At 41.7% G+C, this 19,153-nt stretch overlaps 2 protein-coding genes, 1 long non-coding RNA gene and 2 pseudogenes across 3 annotated transcripts; 1 reads left to right on the top strand and 4 right to left on the bottom strand.

The window, feature by feature from the left end:
• Positions 1-4,737: 4,737 nt before the first annotated feature.
• Positions 4,738-5,786, top strand: LOC103452325 (E3 ubiquitin-protein ligase MPSR1). Its single transcript, XM_017336730.3, has one exon. It carries the CDS (start codon positions 4,975-4,977, stop codon positions 5,629-5,631), a length of 657 nt encoding a protein of 218 aa, XP_017192219.2. The 5' UTR covers positions 4,738-4,974; the 3' UTR covers positions 5,632-5,786.
• Positions 5,787-5,930: 144 nt separating this feature from the next.
• LOC103452326 (protein HOTHEAD-like) lies at positions 5,931-7,153 on the bottom strand (annotated as a pseudogene).
• An 861-nt stretch (positions 7,154-8,014) lies between these two features.
• On the bottom strand, positions 8,015-10,806 carry LOC103452327 (protein HOTHEAD-like; annotated as a pseudogene).
• Positions 10,807-11,222: 416 nt separating this feature from the next.
• On the bottom strand, positions 11,223-13,436 carry LOC103451811 (myb family transcription factor PHL8-like). The gene is made up of 6 exons (XM_008391237.4): positions 12,890-13,436; positions 12,597-12,673; positions 12,447-12,504; positions 12,267-12,342; positions 12,093-12,162; positions 11,223-12,000 (listed from the first exon to the last, which is right to left on the bottom strand). The coding sequence occupies exons 1-6, from the start codon at positions 13,020-13,022 to the stop codon at positions 11,398-11,400; spliced, it is 1,017 nt and encodes a 338-aa protein (XP_008389459.1). The 5' UTR covers positions 13,023-13,436; the 3' UTR covers positions 11,223-11,397.
• Positions 13,437-14,537: 1,101 nt separating this feature from the next.
• On the bottom strand, positions 14,538-15,760 carry LOC108175100 (uncharacterized). Its single transcript, XR_001791920.3, has 2 exons — positions 15,448-15,760; positions 14,538-14,965 (listed from the first exon to the last, which is right to left on the bottom strand). It is a non-coding gene; the product is annotated as an uncharacterized lncRNA (long non-coding RNA).
• Between the last annotated feature and the right edge of the window lie 3,393 nt (positions 15,761-19,153).

Below are 19,153 nucleotides of genomic sequence, written 5' to 3'. Positions count from 1 at the left end.
GTAGTCCCACCTATCTTCTTAAAAAAAATTATTGTAATTGGAATACAAATAGTACATTACGTATATTTATATAAGTGGTCAAATATTTATTTTTAAAGTTATTAATTTTTTAATACACATTATACTATTTGTGTAATGATACATGATGTACTTTTCGTGTTCCAGTCACACTGAAAAAATTTTCATCCTCTACAATGAAAGATTTTTCAATGTGACCAAAACACAAAAGGATACTGTTGACCCTAAAAACTACCAAGCCTACGTGGCGTGCAGGCCGAGTAATCTATAAGCTAATTACGTCATTCGGTTGAATGCGGGGTGTGCCAACTCGTCGGCCGAGGAGTAAAATTTGTTGATGTTGCGTTGGGTGCGCGGCTGACTTCTGCGTCTTGCGATTGCGACCAAGGAAAGAACACGTTTCGGCCTTTTGGGTTCTCGAACCTGAAGACAAGGCTACTATTCTTACGAAGTTCACGAATCGTCGTCGTTGGATTCGGTCACAGTGATGGTATTCGTCAGAGTAAACTCACGCCGAATCGACACTAAAGTGTAAGAGCACAAATACTCAAAGCGGATATAAGTCTTAATAGTGAACGTGGTTCGGCCGTCTGAATGCTGAACTCTAAATCCCACTTGAGAGTATCCAATCATAAAATAACTCGGCGTGCAATGCGCCGAGCTCAGTAAACTGTAACACCTCACCTCGCCGAGAAGGCTAATGAGATGACCTCGATCAATAAGGATTCAGAAATCTTTCTCGATCGAGACTTGGATAGGTAACCAACCGCCATCGCCGCAGTGCTGTTGATGCCAACAGAAGATGCTGCGAGATCGGCTGATTCTACGGCGACAGAGTTATCTATGCCAACTGAAGATATCAACGGTTGTTTTCACAGTGCTGTTGATGCCAACAGAAGATGTGTCAGCGAAAAGAGAAAATAAAAATCTCAAAGTTGTTGAGAGAGTTTGCGCAGGGTAGTTGTGTGTTGAATTGGAAGAGGCTTTGAACAATGCACATCCTCCTTTATTTATAGCGTCAGATACTTCCTAAGTAGAGTTAATCTGAGTAGTGAAACCCTACTCGGATGAGGACTTCTTCTTCTAATCAAACACCATCTCGAATACTCATACTCCCATCAGGATTTTGGACCTAGCCTTTCTATCAGGTCGTATTCAAAATGCGTCTTGACCTCCTCATCTCACCGGGACTCCTTATCACATCAGGATTTCTGTTAGACGCAGAGTTTCCCACGCCTCTTCCTTATCCAGGCCGCTCATTTTCCCAATGGGGCTTGACCGACTCCAATTAAGCGGCCATGAACAAGACGACCTCTAACAATAAATCCTTATGGGCCGAGAATGATTCCACACTCGGCCCAAACCAATATTTGGGCCTAAACATTGCCCCCTCGCTTCTGAGGTCTTCGACCTAAATTCTTCGGTCGAGCTCTGACCTTGAAGAAGCGAAACTAATACTCAGAATCCAAATACTCTATTTCCAAGGCGCATTTATGGAGCACGATTTGTACGATCTCGATCCTGCTGACCAATCCACCACGTGGCATCCTTTAACACGGCTAACCCCTAATAGTGACATTTAAAGCGTGCGGCTCACTGAACCGTCTTACTATCATGACCTTGTTGCTGAAACAACCATGCCACCTTGATTCGTGAACCATTCAACATCGTGCAGATGCCAAAACATCTTTCACTGTAAATCTCGTCGCCACATGCAATCATGCGCCCCCTAAAACACGAAACCCTCGGTCTTCTCAATTGGATTCTCTGAATGTTCATAATGATTAGCGAATTCTTCGTTCGATTTTACCCTTCATTTTGAATTTCAAATGATTGCCCTTCCTTCCACAATTCTATAAATACCGAAATTCCTTCATTTATACTTTACGCTTTCAAATTCTCTGAAATTCCTTGCCATTGCTCTCCAGTGAATCCCCTTCTTCCAGATCTTCGTCTTTAAATCCCCAACCCAGAAAACTCCTCTTGCGTCGCATCTTCAACCCACTTACAATGGCCTCCTTCATCTCCAAGCTTTCCAAGCAATATGACCAATGCCAGAAAATTATTGATCGAAGTTCGATCAAAACCATACGTTTTGAAAGTGACATGAGCACCCCTCATCAAATCCTTGGTCCTCTCTTCAAAGCGGCGGTACCACTAACCATCACTGAACTTCTCAAGGAGCACTGTCTATCACCCTTATTGCAAGGGTTTGAATGGTCGAAGTAGGACCTGGCAAGGCCTCAAGGTTCATGGCCCTCGACCACTACAGCCTGGGCAGCTTGGGTCGTACGAATGGAAAAACTCTTCGGCAAGCAATGGAAAGCCCTAAGCATCTATGACGCCATTCATCTCTCATCCATAGAAGTTGTCCTGGACAAGGAGCTTCTCCTAGCAGCCTTATGTTTCTAGTGTTCGGCCATTAACAACATGGTCCTCCCTCTCGGCCCCATTGGTCCCACCATTCTTGACATTATTGCCATCTTAGGGACTTCCCCGACTGGGGTCCCAATCGACGCCGTCGTCTCTGGGTACTCGTCGAACCTTGACCTGAAAGCGCTTTTCGACAAATGGGCCCTTGAGACGCTGAGCGGTGAAGGCCAAACACCTTCGAAAGAAGAAGTTCACAAACTTCACAAACTTCATAAGAACTTCTTCAACTATAACACCCTCTATCTCCATTTTACCGACCGATGAGAAGAGGTTCTGCGAGAAGGGGAACACGAGGCTTTCCTCTTCTATTGGTACAACAAATTTATCTGTTGTACCAAATCCAACAAATGTTTGGTCGAGAACATGCCAGTGCCCGAAGCCTTAGCTAGCGGTCACACTCTGACACTCAGCCCGACCATTCTCGCCCATTTCCTACGCTGCTTGGCCGATACGACCCTAGATAAGGTCGACCCGCACCATAATGGTCCCCTCTAGGTCTTCCAACTCTGACTGCAGGTCTACTTCACCCCTCTTCGGCCAACGATTGCTGATTTCTCGCCCACGGAAGCGCTCGGCCCTCAGCTGGCTTCTCGGCCAACACCCCCTCACCAAGCTGAATAGGTGTTTAAATACTTTTTCGCTCTCGACGACCTTTCTAACTACGAGCTCCTGATCTGTCGTCGTCGAGAATACCCTTCGTCGATCAGGCTTCCTACATCAGCGTGGGGCGCGGATGAAGATGCTGACCTTCTTCAATCTTGGGGGTCTTTCGTGCTTACCTACGACCTACCACTCGGCTGTGATGGTCGTCGAGCAGGTTGGGAAGTGTATCATCCCAACTTCCTCGCTCGGTAACTTGGCTACCTCCAAGGTTACCCGGTCCCCATTCTCTCCTCACGATTCGTCCTAAGTTGCGGACGCGAACCTGGTTCTTTAGAGAATGAGTGCAATGACGCCAAAAATAAGTTCCATGAGCGATGCCAAAAACTCCGCCTTCGACCGGTCACTCCAGAATCTCTTAGCACCGATACCTTCGACGATTGGTGGGAAGAATACACTCATAGCTTCTTCAGCGCACCGATCGAAGATGTCATTAACAAGATCCTTGGCGATCGTCCCCACAAGGCTCCTGCTCCCCAACCTAAAGAGGCTACCCATGGTATATAACTTTCTTTATATATTTAGATATATATATCCTTATTGTTATTGAATTGGCTTTCAATTCCCAGGCAGCCGAGCATCGAAAAAGGTAGAAGCAGTGGCTACTATTCTTACGAAGTTCACGAATCGTTGTCGCTGGATTCGGTCACAGTGATGGTTTTCATCAGAGTAAACTCACGCCGAATTAACAGCAAAGTGTAAAGGCACAAATACTCAAAACGGATATAAGTATTAATAGTGAACCTGGTTCGGCCGTCTGAATGCCGAACTCTAAATCCCACTTGAGAGTATCCAATCATAAAATAACTCGGCGTGCAATGCGCCGAGCTTAGTAAGCTGTAACACCTCACCTCGTCGAGAAGGCTAATGAGATGACCTCGATCAATAAGGATTCGGAAATTCTTCTCGACCGAGACTTAGATAGGTAATCAACTGCCCTCGTCGCAGTGCTGTTGATGCCAACGGAAGATGCTGCAAGATCGGCTGATTCTACGGCGACAGAGCTATCTATGCTGACTGAAGATATCACCGGTTGCTTTCACAGTGCTGTTGATGCCAACAGAAGATGTGTCAGCGAAAAGAGAAAATAAAAATCTCAAAGTTGTTGAGAGAGTTTGCTTAGGGCAGTTGTGTGTTGAATTGGAACAATGCACAGCCTCTTCTATTTATAGCGTCAGATACTTCCTAAGCAGAGTTAATCCGAGTAGTTAAACCCTACTCGAATGAAGACTTCTTCTTCTAATCAAACACCATCTCGAATACTCCTACTCCCATCAGGATTTTGGACCTAGCCTTTCTATCAGGCCGTATTCAAAATGCGTCTCGACCTCCTCATCTCACCGGGACTCCTTATCACATCAGGATTTCTGTTAGACGCAGAGTTTCCCACGCCTCTTCCTTATCCAGGCCGCTCCTTGTTCCTAATGGGGCTCGACCGACTCGAACTCTAACAATAAATCATTCCGGGCCGAGAATGATTCCACACTTGGCCCAAACCAATATTTTGGACCTAAACAGATACATTACGTGTTACTATGCAAATAATGAAATATGTATGTAAAAAATTTAATAACTTAAAATGTAAAATTTTACATTACTTGTATAAAAACACGTAATTTAAAAAAATTTCTCCTCAACAACCCCGATACATTTAGGTTTTCTCCAGAAGTTCCAGATCTTTCTACACCCTTCTTTCTTCCTTGTGTGGTCATTCTCCCCCGTCACCTCTTAAATCATTCCCCTCGCAATCGCTAAACCCCATTCTCTAATTTTTTCCAATTTTTTCTCATTTTTCGTTTTCCCCAAATCTCCCTGAAAATTTCTCTGTTTACGCTTTCAATCCGCAAAAAACCTAGAAGTTTCATGGATTCCGAAGCTGAGTTTGCGCCTGAGTTCGCTTCCCTTTTCGACTGGCTCACGAGGAGGGGTCCAGATCGCGAGCTCTCTGTGCTCATGCCCTTAATGTTAGGTGCAGTCGCCTCCGCCTCCACCGCGACACTCGACCTGGAAAACCCAGATGGAGAAAACCCGGAAAGACGAACCCCGCGGGAGCGAATATTTCTCGTCGATCCTTTCAACCAACGCGTGGCCGTGATCGGAGGCGATTCTGACCTGGACTCGCTGCTGCAGGGGCTGGGTGGCAAGGACGGTCAGCCGCCTGCGTCGAAGGCGTCGATTGACGCCATGCCGAGTGTCACGATTGTCGAGGCGGACGTCGGGTCTGAGTGCTCGATTTGCTTGGAGCAGTTTGAGGTCGACGGCGTGGCGAAGGAGATGCCTTGCAAGCATAGGTTTCATGGGGATTGTATAGAGAGGTGGCTGAAACTTCGTGGGTCGTGCCCGGTCTGCAGGTTTACGATGCCTTTTGAGGAGGAGGAGGTGGGGAAGAAGGGCGGTGAAGCAAGCGGAGAGAGGAGGAGGCTCCACGGGGAGATAACGGTTAGGGTTTTTGTTCACAATGGCAGGAGAGCAAGTGAGGGTTCTGAGCAATCCAGTGATGATGATACGATGCAGAGTTAGAATAAAAGTTGCTTTAGTAAAAAAAAAAAAAAAAAAAAAAAAATTTTGTTCTTATGAATTTCTGGGAACGAGGAGGAATATTGTACAGGATCTCCAAGATTTCAAGGTTCAAAATTAGTTTTATATATTGTGGTAATTCTCATTTTACGGTGAAATCCGCACTTTGCTAGTTTTAATTTTTTACGCTTCATTTTCATATTTAAAGTTACGGTTTAACAATTAAGCAGCGGGACTCGCCTCGACTTTATGTGACATTGGCACAATCTTTTATAACGTGAACACCGAAAATAACGCTAACACAGAGTTCATAGAGTGCTTCCCTAGAAAATGACGGCTCGACTTTTGTCTTATTAATTAAGCAATTTACCTCAACTGGAATGTGAACTTGTTTCGGTGTTTCTAAGGGCCAATGCCACTTGACAGTAAAATTTGAGGGCTGCCTAATGCCCCTGCAGCTAGTATCACATCGCCCGTTGAACTCCTTGAGTTCTTCCGCGGGTTGAGATAAGCTTCGTAAGTTTGCGAAGAGCTCCCGTCGCTCTTGATGAATCTTATTCCTCTAGCTACTGCCTCTGCAAAAAAACCCTTAGGAATTTAACCAAAATCGATAGGGACCATTGACAGGCTTTAACTCCCGCGGCGTGGCCTTCACATCTCAACAGTTTTCATGCTTACCTTTCTTATGAAAGATGGCACTCGATACAGCTGCACTCAAAAGAGGCGTGATGTAGTTTGGATTCCCTGCCGCGAGAAAATCAGCTGAGGTGTTTCTTCTTCCCCGTTCATCACGCGTTGTCACGCCAATCTTCGTTCCCCCTATATGATCCAGACTAAAACCGTTGTATGGGAAAATTCCTGCTTCAAGAAAGCTAAGCTCAGCAACATACAGCCATGGGGTCAGTTTAGGTTTAAAGGCATTCCTATACTCCACCCATTTGTAAGCATCCAACACCATCTTGTTCCACCCAACCTTTTCGACGTAGTCCTCACTTGCTCTGCTGAAAACTCCGCCGTTGATGGCAGATCCTCCTCCTAGAACTCTCCCTCGGAAATTGTAAACGCCGTCCTTGGAGATAAAATGTTGCGCAACTCATGTGTACTCGTCAGTTTGGTGCAATAAGAGCCCATAGTTCCTGTTTTCTAATATCAAGGGATTTCCATACGGCGAGCCACCTCATTCCACCAAGAGCACTAAGAACTTCTCAGAGAGGGTTGCGGCTAGGGGACAGCCGGCGGTGCCTCCTCCAACGGTAATGTAGTCAAGGACTTGCCGGAGACTTGATCGACATCTGAAGTAGTCATGTGGGGGAGTCTTTGTCCTGCAACCAGGAAAGAAATCAAAATGTGATTATCATTTCTCAACATTCAAGGCTAGCTAATTTTTTTGGATAACCATTTCGTTTTTCAGTTGTCCGCTTTTATTTTCAGTTATTCTGAGAAGGATAAATAGCATACCTTGAATCCATGAAGAACACAAGGCCAAATAAGCAAATGGGAGGAACACAAACAATGAAAATCCCATTGCCATGAACTCTCTTTGATGCTTGTAGGTTCTACTAAAGACATTTTTCTTTATTAATAGGCACAAGTCAACGACCGTTTCCTTCTAGTCACTACTAAAGGGGTGTGTATTTAATTGCATCATATCCGTACTTATTATTTCACCGCATTAATAAACATCGTACTTTTTAAAAATACATAGATTTTCTTTAAAATCTAATATGAATATAATAAATGAATACATAAATTGGTCGATCGGAAACAAGTTAAGAGTTGGAGCACTTTACCCAAGTTCAAATTACCACGGATGCATTTTATGAAGCCACTAACTCTACTTTGGTGTATCGTTTAACCTAAAGGTTAAAGTTATGTTACCACCTCATGTCATATGAGATTGTATGAGGAAGAGATTAATTTGTCACCAGTGTTTTGCGAAGATCGGATGAACATTTATCGTACGCAGTCTTACCCTTACTTTGCAAAGATACTGCTTCCATGACTCTAACATGTGACCCTTTGGTCACAAAGAAGCATCATTTATGTGTTGTCAAGGCTCCCCATTTTACTACCCGTTAAATTAATTAAACTAATACACCAACTGTCCCATCCATTTTCACGCACCAACAATTTATTCTCCGTTCCATTCGCTGCACGCAGTAACAATCTAGTCAATGATCTTTTGTTCCTATTCTTTCTGCCTTATAGTTCAACTTTTACTTGTGAATTGTGGACTTGGAATTCATACAAATTTCCGGTGAGCACTGAAGTTGGATTTTGGTATTTTCTTTGTGGTTGGTTGGCTGGATGGTTTGGTTTATCGGAGGCCAAAGAAAATCTTAACTTGACATGATATTTATGGCTAAAAATACAAGTTGATGAAGTCGATCACCTTTCGGGTTTAAGCATTTTCTCTCTCTTGAAGAATATTCATCCCTAGGTATCTTCCAAGCATTAACAAAGTGGCCATTGGATTTGTGCCCGGTGACTCAAAGAATGTTGATCCATCAACTACTCTCAGTCCCTTAACTCCATAAACCCTGTAATCCTTGTCAACCACTGAGCCCATGGTGCAACCTCCATGGTAGTGATAGAAAGTCCTCACATTCTTCTTGCACAGTTTTCTCAGCTCATCTTCTGTAGACATCAGCTCGTCTTTTCGCTTGCATTCGATCCCCAGGAAGAACGCGACCGATTCAGACCTTACCACTCGCTCAAGCAACTGAGACAGCTTCACACATTCTGCCAAATCTTTCTCATTTGCCAGATAGTTGAATGTGACTGAAGGGTTTTCTCTGGGGTCGGTGCTGATCAGCTCAAGCGTTCCTTCTGATACTGGAAAGGCGAGTTTCGCAGCTATCGGCATTACTGTTGCATTGGAGCTGACAGGTGAAATTCCTGCCTCAATTATGATCTTGAAGTCATCTGCTATACCGACAACTTTTGGAGGTTCTGGTGGGAAATTTTCGGTTTAGGATCTGCTAAAAGAGCAATGCCAGGATTGTCTTTCATTCCTTTTCCAACAGCATCTTGTTGTGCCTTGGCCCGTTCGTTAGTGTGGAAACGAGATTCAGATTACAACCCCACCAAATCAAACTCAGTTGAACAGAATAAAATACAAGAAATAAAGACACCGAGAGAATTACAAGGTTTGGCAAAATCCTGCCTACGTCCTCGGAGAGATATTGCTCTTCACTATGAGAATAACTAGTACAAGATACACTTGAGTTAAATCGACATAACCCAAACCCCAATCCCTTGTACACTCACAGAATTTTCTCAAGAACCTCACTCTACCCCAAGAGTTTCTCAGTCTCACTCTCTATTTTTCTCTCCTTTGTGTTCTCCTCCGGATGCACTCCCAATGCATTACTAAATGCACAAATATTGCATCTAGTTATAGGCATACACTTGCAACTATGCCAACAAACAAGACCAAAAAGTCTTAAGTTCACATGACATAATTATCACTTAGCCTACCTAGCATGCACCAAAGTCTATACCTAGTCTATAAAGTACAACTTTTCTCCATTTGTCATTTAATGCATATAAAATACAACATGCACAATTGTGTGCAAGCAACCACAAAGTCAAGTCTTGCTTGCTTCCAACTTTGCTTGTGGCAGTCACCATGTCTTCTCTTGTAACAAGACTTCCATGCCACAACTGAAAGCCAAACACAAAGTGGCTACTGCCATTTCCCTGTAGCACTCAGAAAGTTACACTATCAAAATTGTTGCTAACTCATAAGTATATGAGCCAAGCACAACACATCTAAGTCGACAACTAGTTCGATGTTGAAGTTCTTTAGGTGTTGATGAGGGCCGATGGCACTTGACAACAGAATCTGAGGACTGCCTAGAGCCGCTGCCGCTAGTATCACATCACCCCGTGAGCATGAATTCTCTGTCTGGTTGAGGTGAGCTTCATAAGTTTCGCTCGAGTTTCCGTTGCTCTTGATGAATCGTATGCCTCCAGCTATTGTCTCATTTCTGTCACCTGCAAAAACCATTAGGAATTCAATCATAAAGGGTTGACCAGTTAAGGATAGTGATTTTCACACTCCTATCTTCTCTTTCTGCATTCCGCCCCTTGTTTCTGTCCGTTAATTCTCTTTTGACACATCAACTCCAAAGGCCAAAGAAGATGTGAAGAGTGCAGGTCGAGAAAAGGGGGCGCAGAAACTCGCCGTTAAGAAATACTACCAGTTTTATGGTTACCTTTTCTGTGAAAGATGACATTCTTCACAGTTGCATTCAGAAGAACTGTGATATTGTTCGGATTTCCTGCCTCTAGAAGATCAGCTGAGGTTTGTCTTCTTCCCTGTTCATCAAACACACTTGCACCGACCTTTGTTCCCTTGATGTGATCCAAACTAAAACCATTGTAAGGGAAAACCCCCGCCTCAAGAAAGCTGAACTCAGCAGCATACTGCCATGGGGTCAGTTCCGGTTTAAAGACGACTCTAGATTCGACCCATTGATAAGCATTTGTTACCGTCTCCTTATCCCACGCAACCTTTTCGACAAAATCCTCACTTGCTCTGCTGTAAAACCCGCCATTTATAGCAGATGCTCCACCTAGAACTCTGCCTCTGAGATTGCTCACACCGTCATTGGACACAAAGCTTTGTGCAACTGATGTATATTGATCAGTTTGGAGCAATGAGAATCCATAGTACTTTGTATCCAACACCAAGGGATTTCCATATGGTGATCCTCCTCGTTCCACCAAGAGCACTGAGAATTTCTCCGACAGGGTTGCAGCTAGGGGACAGCCGGCAGTGCCTCCTCCAATGACAATGTAGTCGAAGGACTTGCCTGAAACTTCATTGACATCTGAAGTCATATGGGGCACTGTTTTCCCTGCGATTACGAAAACTGGACATCAATCTAAAATGAGATGTTGGTGAAAGTAAATAGGGTTAGTGACAAACCTTGAATCCATGAAGAACACAAAGCCAAGATAACAATTAGGAGGAACAGATAGAATAAAAAGCTCATTACTTTGAATAGTTGGTGTTTAGCATTAGAAACTCCAAGATTGGTGCTTTCATATAACAGGATTAGGAAGATAAAGGTATGAATTGTATATTCGAGTTTTTCTACCATACATTACTCAACTGGACGGCCAGATTTAAATATTTTAGACGAAACTTCCATATTTGACGGTCTGAAGGATCTCGCCCGTCCAATGCATTCCATACGTTGACGCATTGTAGAGTTGTCGTAGTTTATTGTCATGTGGGGGACCTAAACTTGAGTGAGTTCTTTGACATTGATTAGCTAACATGCGCGTGCTTAGTTCATAATTTTGTTTTCTATGATGATTTCTCACCCTCCTCCTCTTCTGCTTGTCCCTCGACAAACATCGAAAAGAAATATTTCAAGAGTGCTTGACATGATTAGCATCAAGTCATGCGACTTGCAGCTATAAAAGTAGGGAATCGTATTCAAAACATTCTCTACATTCTCTAGGCAAATTAGGTTAATCAGATCTCAGAAGCATTAAGCAATAAGCAGTTTCCATCTGGTGTTCAAACACGCACGTTCGTGCACACACGTACGAGAGAGAGCGAGAGCGAGAAAGAGATGTATCCACACAATATATTATACCTTCTTTTAATATGAATATACTTTCAAAAGTGGCATACATATATAAAAGTGTACATACATGTATATAAACAAAAGACTAGGACACGAGGGAATTAAGTTTTGTCCATGAACTGTATATAACTAAAACCGGATGGCTCCAAAAGCATTTGAGGAATCAGATTCCCTTGCAGTTCAAGTCTATTACTTTCGGTCCCGAATCAATGTTGTCACTCTGATATTTGCTATTCAGATCAAAAGTAGCCAACAATCCAGACTTTCTCAGATGGTTTCCACCCTTATCTCTTTGTGTTTGTGTTCTTTTAGCAACTGGTTGCTTTACAGATACACCGTCAGAAATCGGACTGCTGCTTCTCTTGCTCCCAAAAACATGATTGCTTGCTGAATTATTCCATGCCTTATTGTCCGGGTGGATGCCCATTAATGGTAGTTCAACACAGGTTGCATTAGAATTTTTAGGGAGCTTTTCCTCCTTCCTTCCTGAACTTTCGGAAGATGTCAAGGAACTGTCCATGGAGCCTCTCATTTGCTTCCGCTCCACGTCTTTTAGGGTTGAAGTTCCTGTTTCTGTTAACTCTGAGAACGAAGAACTCGGACATCCATTGTTAACCATTGAAACCAGCTGGGTGAGTTCAGCCTTTGCAAGTTCTACTCCCACTGAAGAAGAACTATACCCTGAAAGAGTTTCTTGCGCTTTCTTCAATACCGATTGTAAATACTTCCCTTGAGCTTCAATTCTCAGCTGAAGATGTCTCTGCACCTGAAAACAGAACTCCGGCCTTAAGTACCGATACTTTTTCAATCTTTTTATGAATCGAAGATGGGAATATGGTATTCGTTTATCAATTTTACCTCAATTTGTTCATGAAGTTTCCTCTGCACTTCCATTTGCAATTGGAGAGACTGAGCTATTTGCAAGCTTCTGATATAAACATAACAACACTTAATCAATAGGGAGCTCTTTGTGCTGTTATTTTTCCATCTAAATTCATCAAAGAGATTGGGATCTATTTCTAACTATATTACTCATTAATCTGACTGTGATCTTCATCGCTGATATCCGCGCCGAAATGACCATCACTGCTCTGAATCTCCTTGTAATCTGCATCAAAGTAGAGGACAAATATAAAGAATCGCCAAAGATTAAAGAACGAGCAACAAATGATGACCCTCTATAGTTTTCGGAATCCAATGTAATGGACTCACCTTCTTGCTTGATGTCAGCGGAGTTTTCGGACTGTTGGCTTTTCCCTAGCCTGTATTTCTGCACAAGAACACAACGGAGTTTGAGAATTACGCTTTTCGATCATGATCTGGACAAAGATTAGATGTGACGAAACTCGAGAGAGAAAGTGCCTGTAAGTGGCTCTTTAGGTGGTACAAAGTGAGTCCATGAATTCCCATCATCCTCATCAAACTCTTTGGTGTGGCCTCTGTCCATATATGAAACATATATATATACACACACACATTAGAACTTCGTATTGTATTGTATAAGACACTAAAAATAAGGATTAGGCGAGATCAGCTCCTCAGTGAAGGTCACAAGATGCGAACATCCACCCTCGATCCTAAAGAAGAGGGAACATGACCTACACTTCTAGGAGCCCCCACCCGTCCCCCTACATCACCAAGCTTATATACTCAACTATCTGCCCCTCCAAGCTGACTGACAGCCTCGACGAATCGCTGATGAAGCTCTGGAGTCCACTTTAGCCGCGGCTTCGCGTCGGTGGATAAAACCAAATTCATATTCTGGTTTTGCATATTCTGATGAACCATTTTTGTTGAGGTGGTGGATGAGAGAGAGAGATGGCAAGTTGCAGGAACATAAATATATAATGGCGGTTCTGGTTTCTATGATCCAAGCTATAAGGGAAGGGGAGTTTCAAGGTCTGGTCTTTATAATTTGTGAGGGGAGGGGATGGGAGTAGTAGTTGTAGGGGTGTCCTATGTTCTCATTCCATATCTGGAAACATAAAGTGGGGTTATGTTGGAGGCAGAGAATATATGCCATGAGCTGTACTTACCCTTTCCTCCATTTCTCTCTCTATCATTTCATACCAACTTTTTTCTAAAAAAATTCAAAAAATAATTTTATTTTCTTTGCTTCTTTGACTTGAAAGAGGTAGAGAGAATCTCTGATGCAACAAAAACAAGAGAGAGAGTTCAATTTGTGAGAGCCTTAAAAGGAGAGAAAAGGAAAAGTGTATGGTTTGTTCTTATCTTTCTCTCTCTCCTTGTTGTATCTCTCTAGTTTCTCTCTCTAGACTCTATGCATGATTCCCTGATGAATAAGAAACCCCACCATGATTGCTCTCGTTCATGATTCTCCTAGTTTTAATCATTTTTTCTATGATCTCATCTTGATGTGTAGAAATTTTACAAAGAGAATTGGGGTTGCAGTTGTAATTTACAGCCTGTTTATAGAGATAGTTTTTAAAAAACTTGCAAAATCTCTTTTTTGTTTAGTTCGAACTTTTTCTAACAACTTCTCTGGTGTCCCTTAAACTAATTATTCGTTAGTGTTTATTTTCTATTTTGCTTCCATGTTACCAAAAAACCCCACCATGACGAATAATAATGGGGCAACTTTGCTAATAGTGTGAGAAGCAATGCAATGCAGCTAAAAAATAATTATAATTATAAATAATAAATAAGTTGATGGGGACGTCATAATTGGATTTTTTTTTTCTTTTGGTGATTGAAAGGGAAATGGGGATTTCATTTTCTTTTTTATATTTCTTTCCCATTTCTTTTTGTTTTTTATTTTTTGGGTATTTCTTGTTGTGAGGAAGGAGGTAGTGTGATTGGCACATTCCTTTTGTTCTTTGTAAGGATGGAGGAATCAACGAATCTAACGTTGGATTTTGGGACCCCAAACCATAACCTTTTTTTTACTCCGATAGAAGTATTCCCACAAAAAGTGAACTAAATCACACCAATTTTATTGAAATAATAGACATGTTTGGTAATCATGACACGTGTGGTAATCATCAGAATTCTGTATATTACAGTGGTTAAAACAGGGACCATATCTTACTAAATTGATTGGGATATATATATGACAATTTAGTATTTTTTGTATATGTAAGATTATCCAAATACGGGAGAATCTAGTTGTCCAATTACAAAGGTTAATACATGGCACTAAATGCCACACAAGGTTACATCAATCAATGGTTCCTGCCTTGGATGTATCAGAGACAGGGAATCAAAAGTATAAATGCACTTGTTTTTTTTTTTTCACAACGATATTTCAAATTACCCTGATATAGAATGGTAAAGAATTTAAACTCGGGTACAAAGGATAAAACTCTGAATAAGTATTGTCTTGGTACAAAGCAACACAACCTCTCTCTCCCTTCTTTTTCTCTCTCTAAACAAATGGAAATGACATAAAGGGCAATCTACAGGCTCTCACTCTGCATAAAAGTCTCAAAAAGAAATATATTCCAAAGGGATTGTTAGCTTTAATTCTGTAATCCATATCCAAAGGACTGAATAAAAAGAAAATTTTGATCAGAAAAGAGAAGAAGAAAAAAGAAAAGAAGGTCACAAATCACAGTGGCCAACAACAAATCGTAAAAGTCGATCGATATCGGATTGATCTCGGGATTTCTTGGGTTGTCGTCAAGAGTTTGATCACTGGATTCAAAATTCAATGATTATTGATCTTCCAAGGACTTGCCATCCCAGTGCTTAACATTCACTTGGTCTGCCTGCTGCATAAATACACAAATGTCCCAGGATTCAAAGTTCAAATGCTAATTTAATTACTTCTTAACACATTAATCTTATCAACAAACTAGACGATGCATACGTTGTCGTCTTTGAGACTGTTCAAGCATTTGATCCTAAACTCATTAGCACAATCCTTGGATACAAGGCAATGACATGGTCACATGGGGAAAATACTTTCACTAATCAGGTTGTTACTCTCATCATTCCTGCAGCTAAAATGGTTAACCGAAAGATTGTACCGGTGGGACCTACGAGTGGCGGGGTCTAGGTTCCCGGTGGTGGTGGAGGGTTCTTCCTGAGCAAGCATTTGCTTCTCCTCTATGGAGCTAACATATCCCTAGTGGCAAGCTCATAGTTCACGTTCAAAGAAAGGAATATAATCATTGACAAATTCTTATGGTAGTGTGGCCCGAATGTTTGAAAAACAAGAAAAGAAGCAAGAGTTAATGAGTTATTGGTGTACCTTTCTCTTTAACCAGCTGCTGTACTTGGAGCTCCTTTCGTCGCTTTAATATATTCCATGGCAAGTAAAGGAGATTCCAGGATGATGCCGAAATGGCCCCTGGTATTTTTGGGTCAGTAGGAGAAGGTCCAGTGAATCAAAAAGCCACAAGAACAAAGGTGCCTCTCATCAATTATTATGCTTCAAGGGACCCCATTAGTGGAGATCTCACAATACAAAAGCATGGAGATAGAAGAAGATGAGAAGAATATGGCCTCAGGAATCAAGAAAAGCGAAACAAAAAGAACCTGTCAAAATCCCACCAAAAGAATACCAAAAACAATTGTTGGCAATGTGGTGTAGAAATCACAATCGCTTACTGAAAATGACGCGAGCAATATGTCACCAATCAATTTCTTTATGTAACAAGTGCATGGTTATGGGCTTCGTCTTTGAGTATAAATGACGACTTACATACTTTCATGCACCTCAATTTTTTGAAGAGCTATAGTGAAATGCAGAAGGAACTCCCCTCCCCAAAATCAAAGGCCAGTTGCATTAATAATACGAGCACGTTTGTGAAGCGTCTTCGTAAACATTTTGCAACCACTGTCGATGTCCTTGTTTTTACATGAATTCTACCCGAACAAATAGTCAGATAAAAACGCTACACCTAAAAATGGACTTCTTTCTATTGTGTTGGACACAAATTTTTTTTTGGCCTAGTATTTAATGCAAGTACAAGGAAAATGTAAGACAAAACTCCTCGTTGAGATCGGATTTTACTACGATGGAGCCACTATGAACTGAAAAGAGTGTCCAACTGCAGTGAATTCAGCTATCTCAAATGACTTGATAAACAAAGCGGCAAGCTCTTAATATCAAGCTTTAATATGTAAGCATATGTAATGAGAATAATAAACAATGAAACCTGTCAAAAGATCAAACTAAAAGCACGAACCAAATGTTTGTGTTACTTCTAGAAGGAACACATCTGGAGAGCCGACAAGCCAATGTTTGGAGCTATCAAATTGCTGTTGAACTTTCTGACAATATAACTTCTCCTTATAGGGTATGCTTAGCTGATCATGCAAGCTTTAGGTTCGTTATACATCTTAGGATGTAGCAAGCTACACATAGATATATACAGGGTCTACCAAGCGCGTGTTTAATTAGCGTATAGTGGATATATTAAGACTAGGGCCGTCTTTGAGATTTTAGGGGTTCTGTTCGAAATTTGTAAAAATGGCCCTTCTTAAGATAGTTTTAAGTTTTAAAAAAGTACGACAATGTATTGATACTAGAAAACATTCACTTAAATCAAACACAAAGCCACTTAGTACTACGGTCTAGTGGTATTCCTCTTCGCTTGTATGTGAGAGGTCTTGTGTTCAATTCTCGCTCAAAGCGAATTTGAACCACATTATTGTTAGTCCATTGTGAGGCTTAGTCCACTCCCCACCCTCTTAGCATAGATAATATCATTTGTTCAAAAAACAAAACAAACTTTAGTACTCACTGATTGCATGTTTACAAATGTCCTTAATGATAAGTAAAAAGAGCTACAAACATAACCTTCACTAAATAATCAAAAGTTGTTTTATCTTAAACAACCAAACATGAAGACGGTACATATTTCAGAGCAAGTCCACCCCTAAGGACTTTGTGCCAGCATCCAGCGCATTTATCCACTCAATTAAATAGTAATAGACCCCAGTAAACAGTAATAGGCCAAAGCATCTCCACCCCTAAAAATACGCTGGCACCCAGTCTATCTAATATTATATTATTTTATTCATATCAATTAATATTTTATCATTTATTTTATTTTTTATTTTTTCTTCTTTCTTCCTTTCCCTCTCCGATCCTTTCTTTCTCTCTCTCTCTCTCTCTCTCCCTCCCTCTCTCTCTCTTTTCCAGCTCACTCCCGTGAGCTCACCTTCTCCTTCCTCTTCAAAACCTTCCATTTCTGCACGCCATCCACCCTTGCATCTCCGACGCCATCCCCCTGCATCTCCGACGCCGTCCACCCCTGCATCTCCGACGCCGTCCTCCTGCATCTCCACACCTCCGACGCCGTCGCTTCGTCCTCCCGTCGTTCTCCCTCCGTGGTTCCTTCCCTCGCGACATCCTCTCCCGCCTCGACCAGCTCCGCTCCTCAGCCTCCACAACAACTCCCTCTCTGACGTCATATGCCCTCCGACGTCACACTGACGTCAGATAGGCCGGTCCCAAGGTCTGTCGATTTTAGGCCGGCCTGTGGACTGGCTTGGGCTGGGTGCCAGTCGATTTCACAGGCTGGAGTGAATTGACAGGGTGCCAGCCTGGTTTTTTGACTGGGTGCTGGGCTCTCTTCTTCCCGGTGGAATTGCTCTCACAATTGTAGAATATGTACGAGCACACCATCTTTGTCAGGACCCCACAACATGACTGAGACAAAACACAATCATGAAGAATATTCCCTCAAATAATTCAGGCAAGACCAAGTTATTTTCAATGGAACAATACAACGGATGCAAAAATACCTCTTGGTTGACATCCATGAATCCAAGACATAGCAGCATGAAGCAGGTACCTGGAGAGGCAAAGCCTTGGTTAATTGGTAGGAATTCTCAAGAAAACAAATAGGGTACCTCTAATTTATACTTGATTCATTGAGAAGTTGATGTTTTCTTGCCATTTTGGATATAATATAAAATTTTATAGATATTACTGTTACTCTATTGTATTAGTATTAGTATTAGTATTCTTATTGTTATAGTTTATTGCTAGCAGCATTAGATACAGAATCTAACAACTATTTCCAGCAAAAGGATATGATGTATATGGTACCTCATAAATCCTCATCAATCTCTAAGTAACAATCGTTCTATATAATATAACTTCAGAGAAACGTCTTCACTGAAAAACAACATGTTCTCCCAGAGAGACACACACCACATGCATTTCAGTGACTTGTATGTTGAAAAGTCCAGAGACCAAGTTCTATGACCCAAACGCCGGCTGCTTCCATTCCATAACAGGAGTAACGATGATTTAGAACATGGAGCTATCTAACTTTGCAACGGTTTCACTTGGAGCCCTTTTTTCTTCTATCTTTCTAAGCAACTAAAAAAAGCTAAGAAGGACTAACTAATACTTGACCTACTTTCAACAAACAAGAATTTGATATATCACAAATTGATTGCTGAGTCCATTTCAACACTTGAACGAATAATAATTGACTCCACCTCAGCCTCCCAAACCAGGTTTTCAATACAATAGAACTCCGATATGAAGTCTCATATCTCAAAAGATCAGATTGTTAAAATTCACTGCTCTAGTTCTACCGGCACATCTTTGGAAAACATAATCAACCGGGTTGGTGATGCCCTAACACCAAGTTCTCCAAAGGTGAGGCAAATCTAAGATCCTTTGATAAGGGATGCTTACACAAGTCAAGAACCCGCGCAGAATGGCAGAATGGCATAAAGGGTATGAAGCCGAGCAACACTAATTATCAGTCAGAAGATAGCCTTCCTGAACAAGCTTTCCAGGCCACCTGAAGTGCACAAATCCAAAAGAACATCCCGCACCCTGTATAGTATCAAGACCATCTAAAAACTTATTGATGGAAGCTTTATTTTCAGACTAAATACACCGATAGAAACGTGTGATGAATTTAGAACAAAGTTTCTGGTCATGCTTCAAGGGTGAATCTCAAATATGTTGCATCACTTAACATGTT

This window comes from Malus domestica, chromosome 13, assembly GCF_042453785.1.
Source record: "Malus domestica chromosome 13, GDT2T_hap1".
Lineage (NCBI taxonomy): Eukaryota > Viridiplantae > Streptophyta > Magnoliopsida > Rosales > Rosaceae > Malus > Malus domestica.
This window is presented reverse-complemented; position numbering and strand designations above follow the sequence as displayed.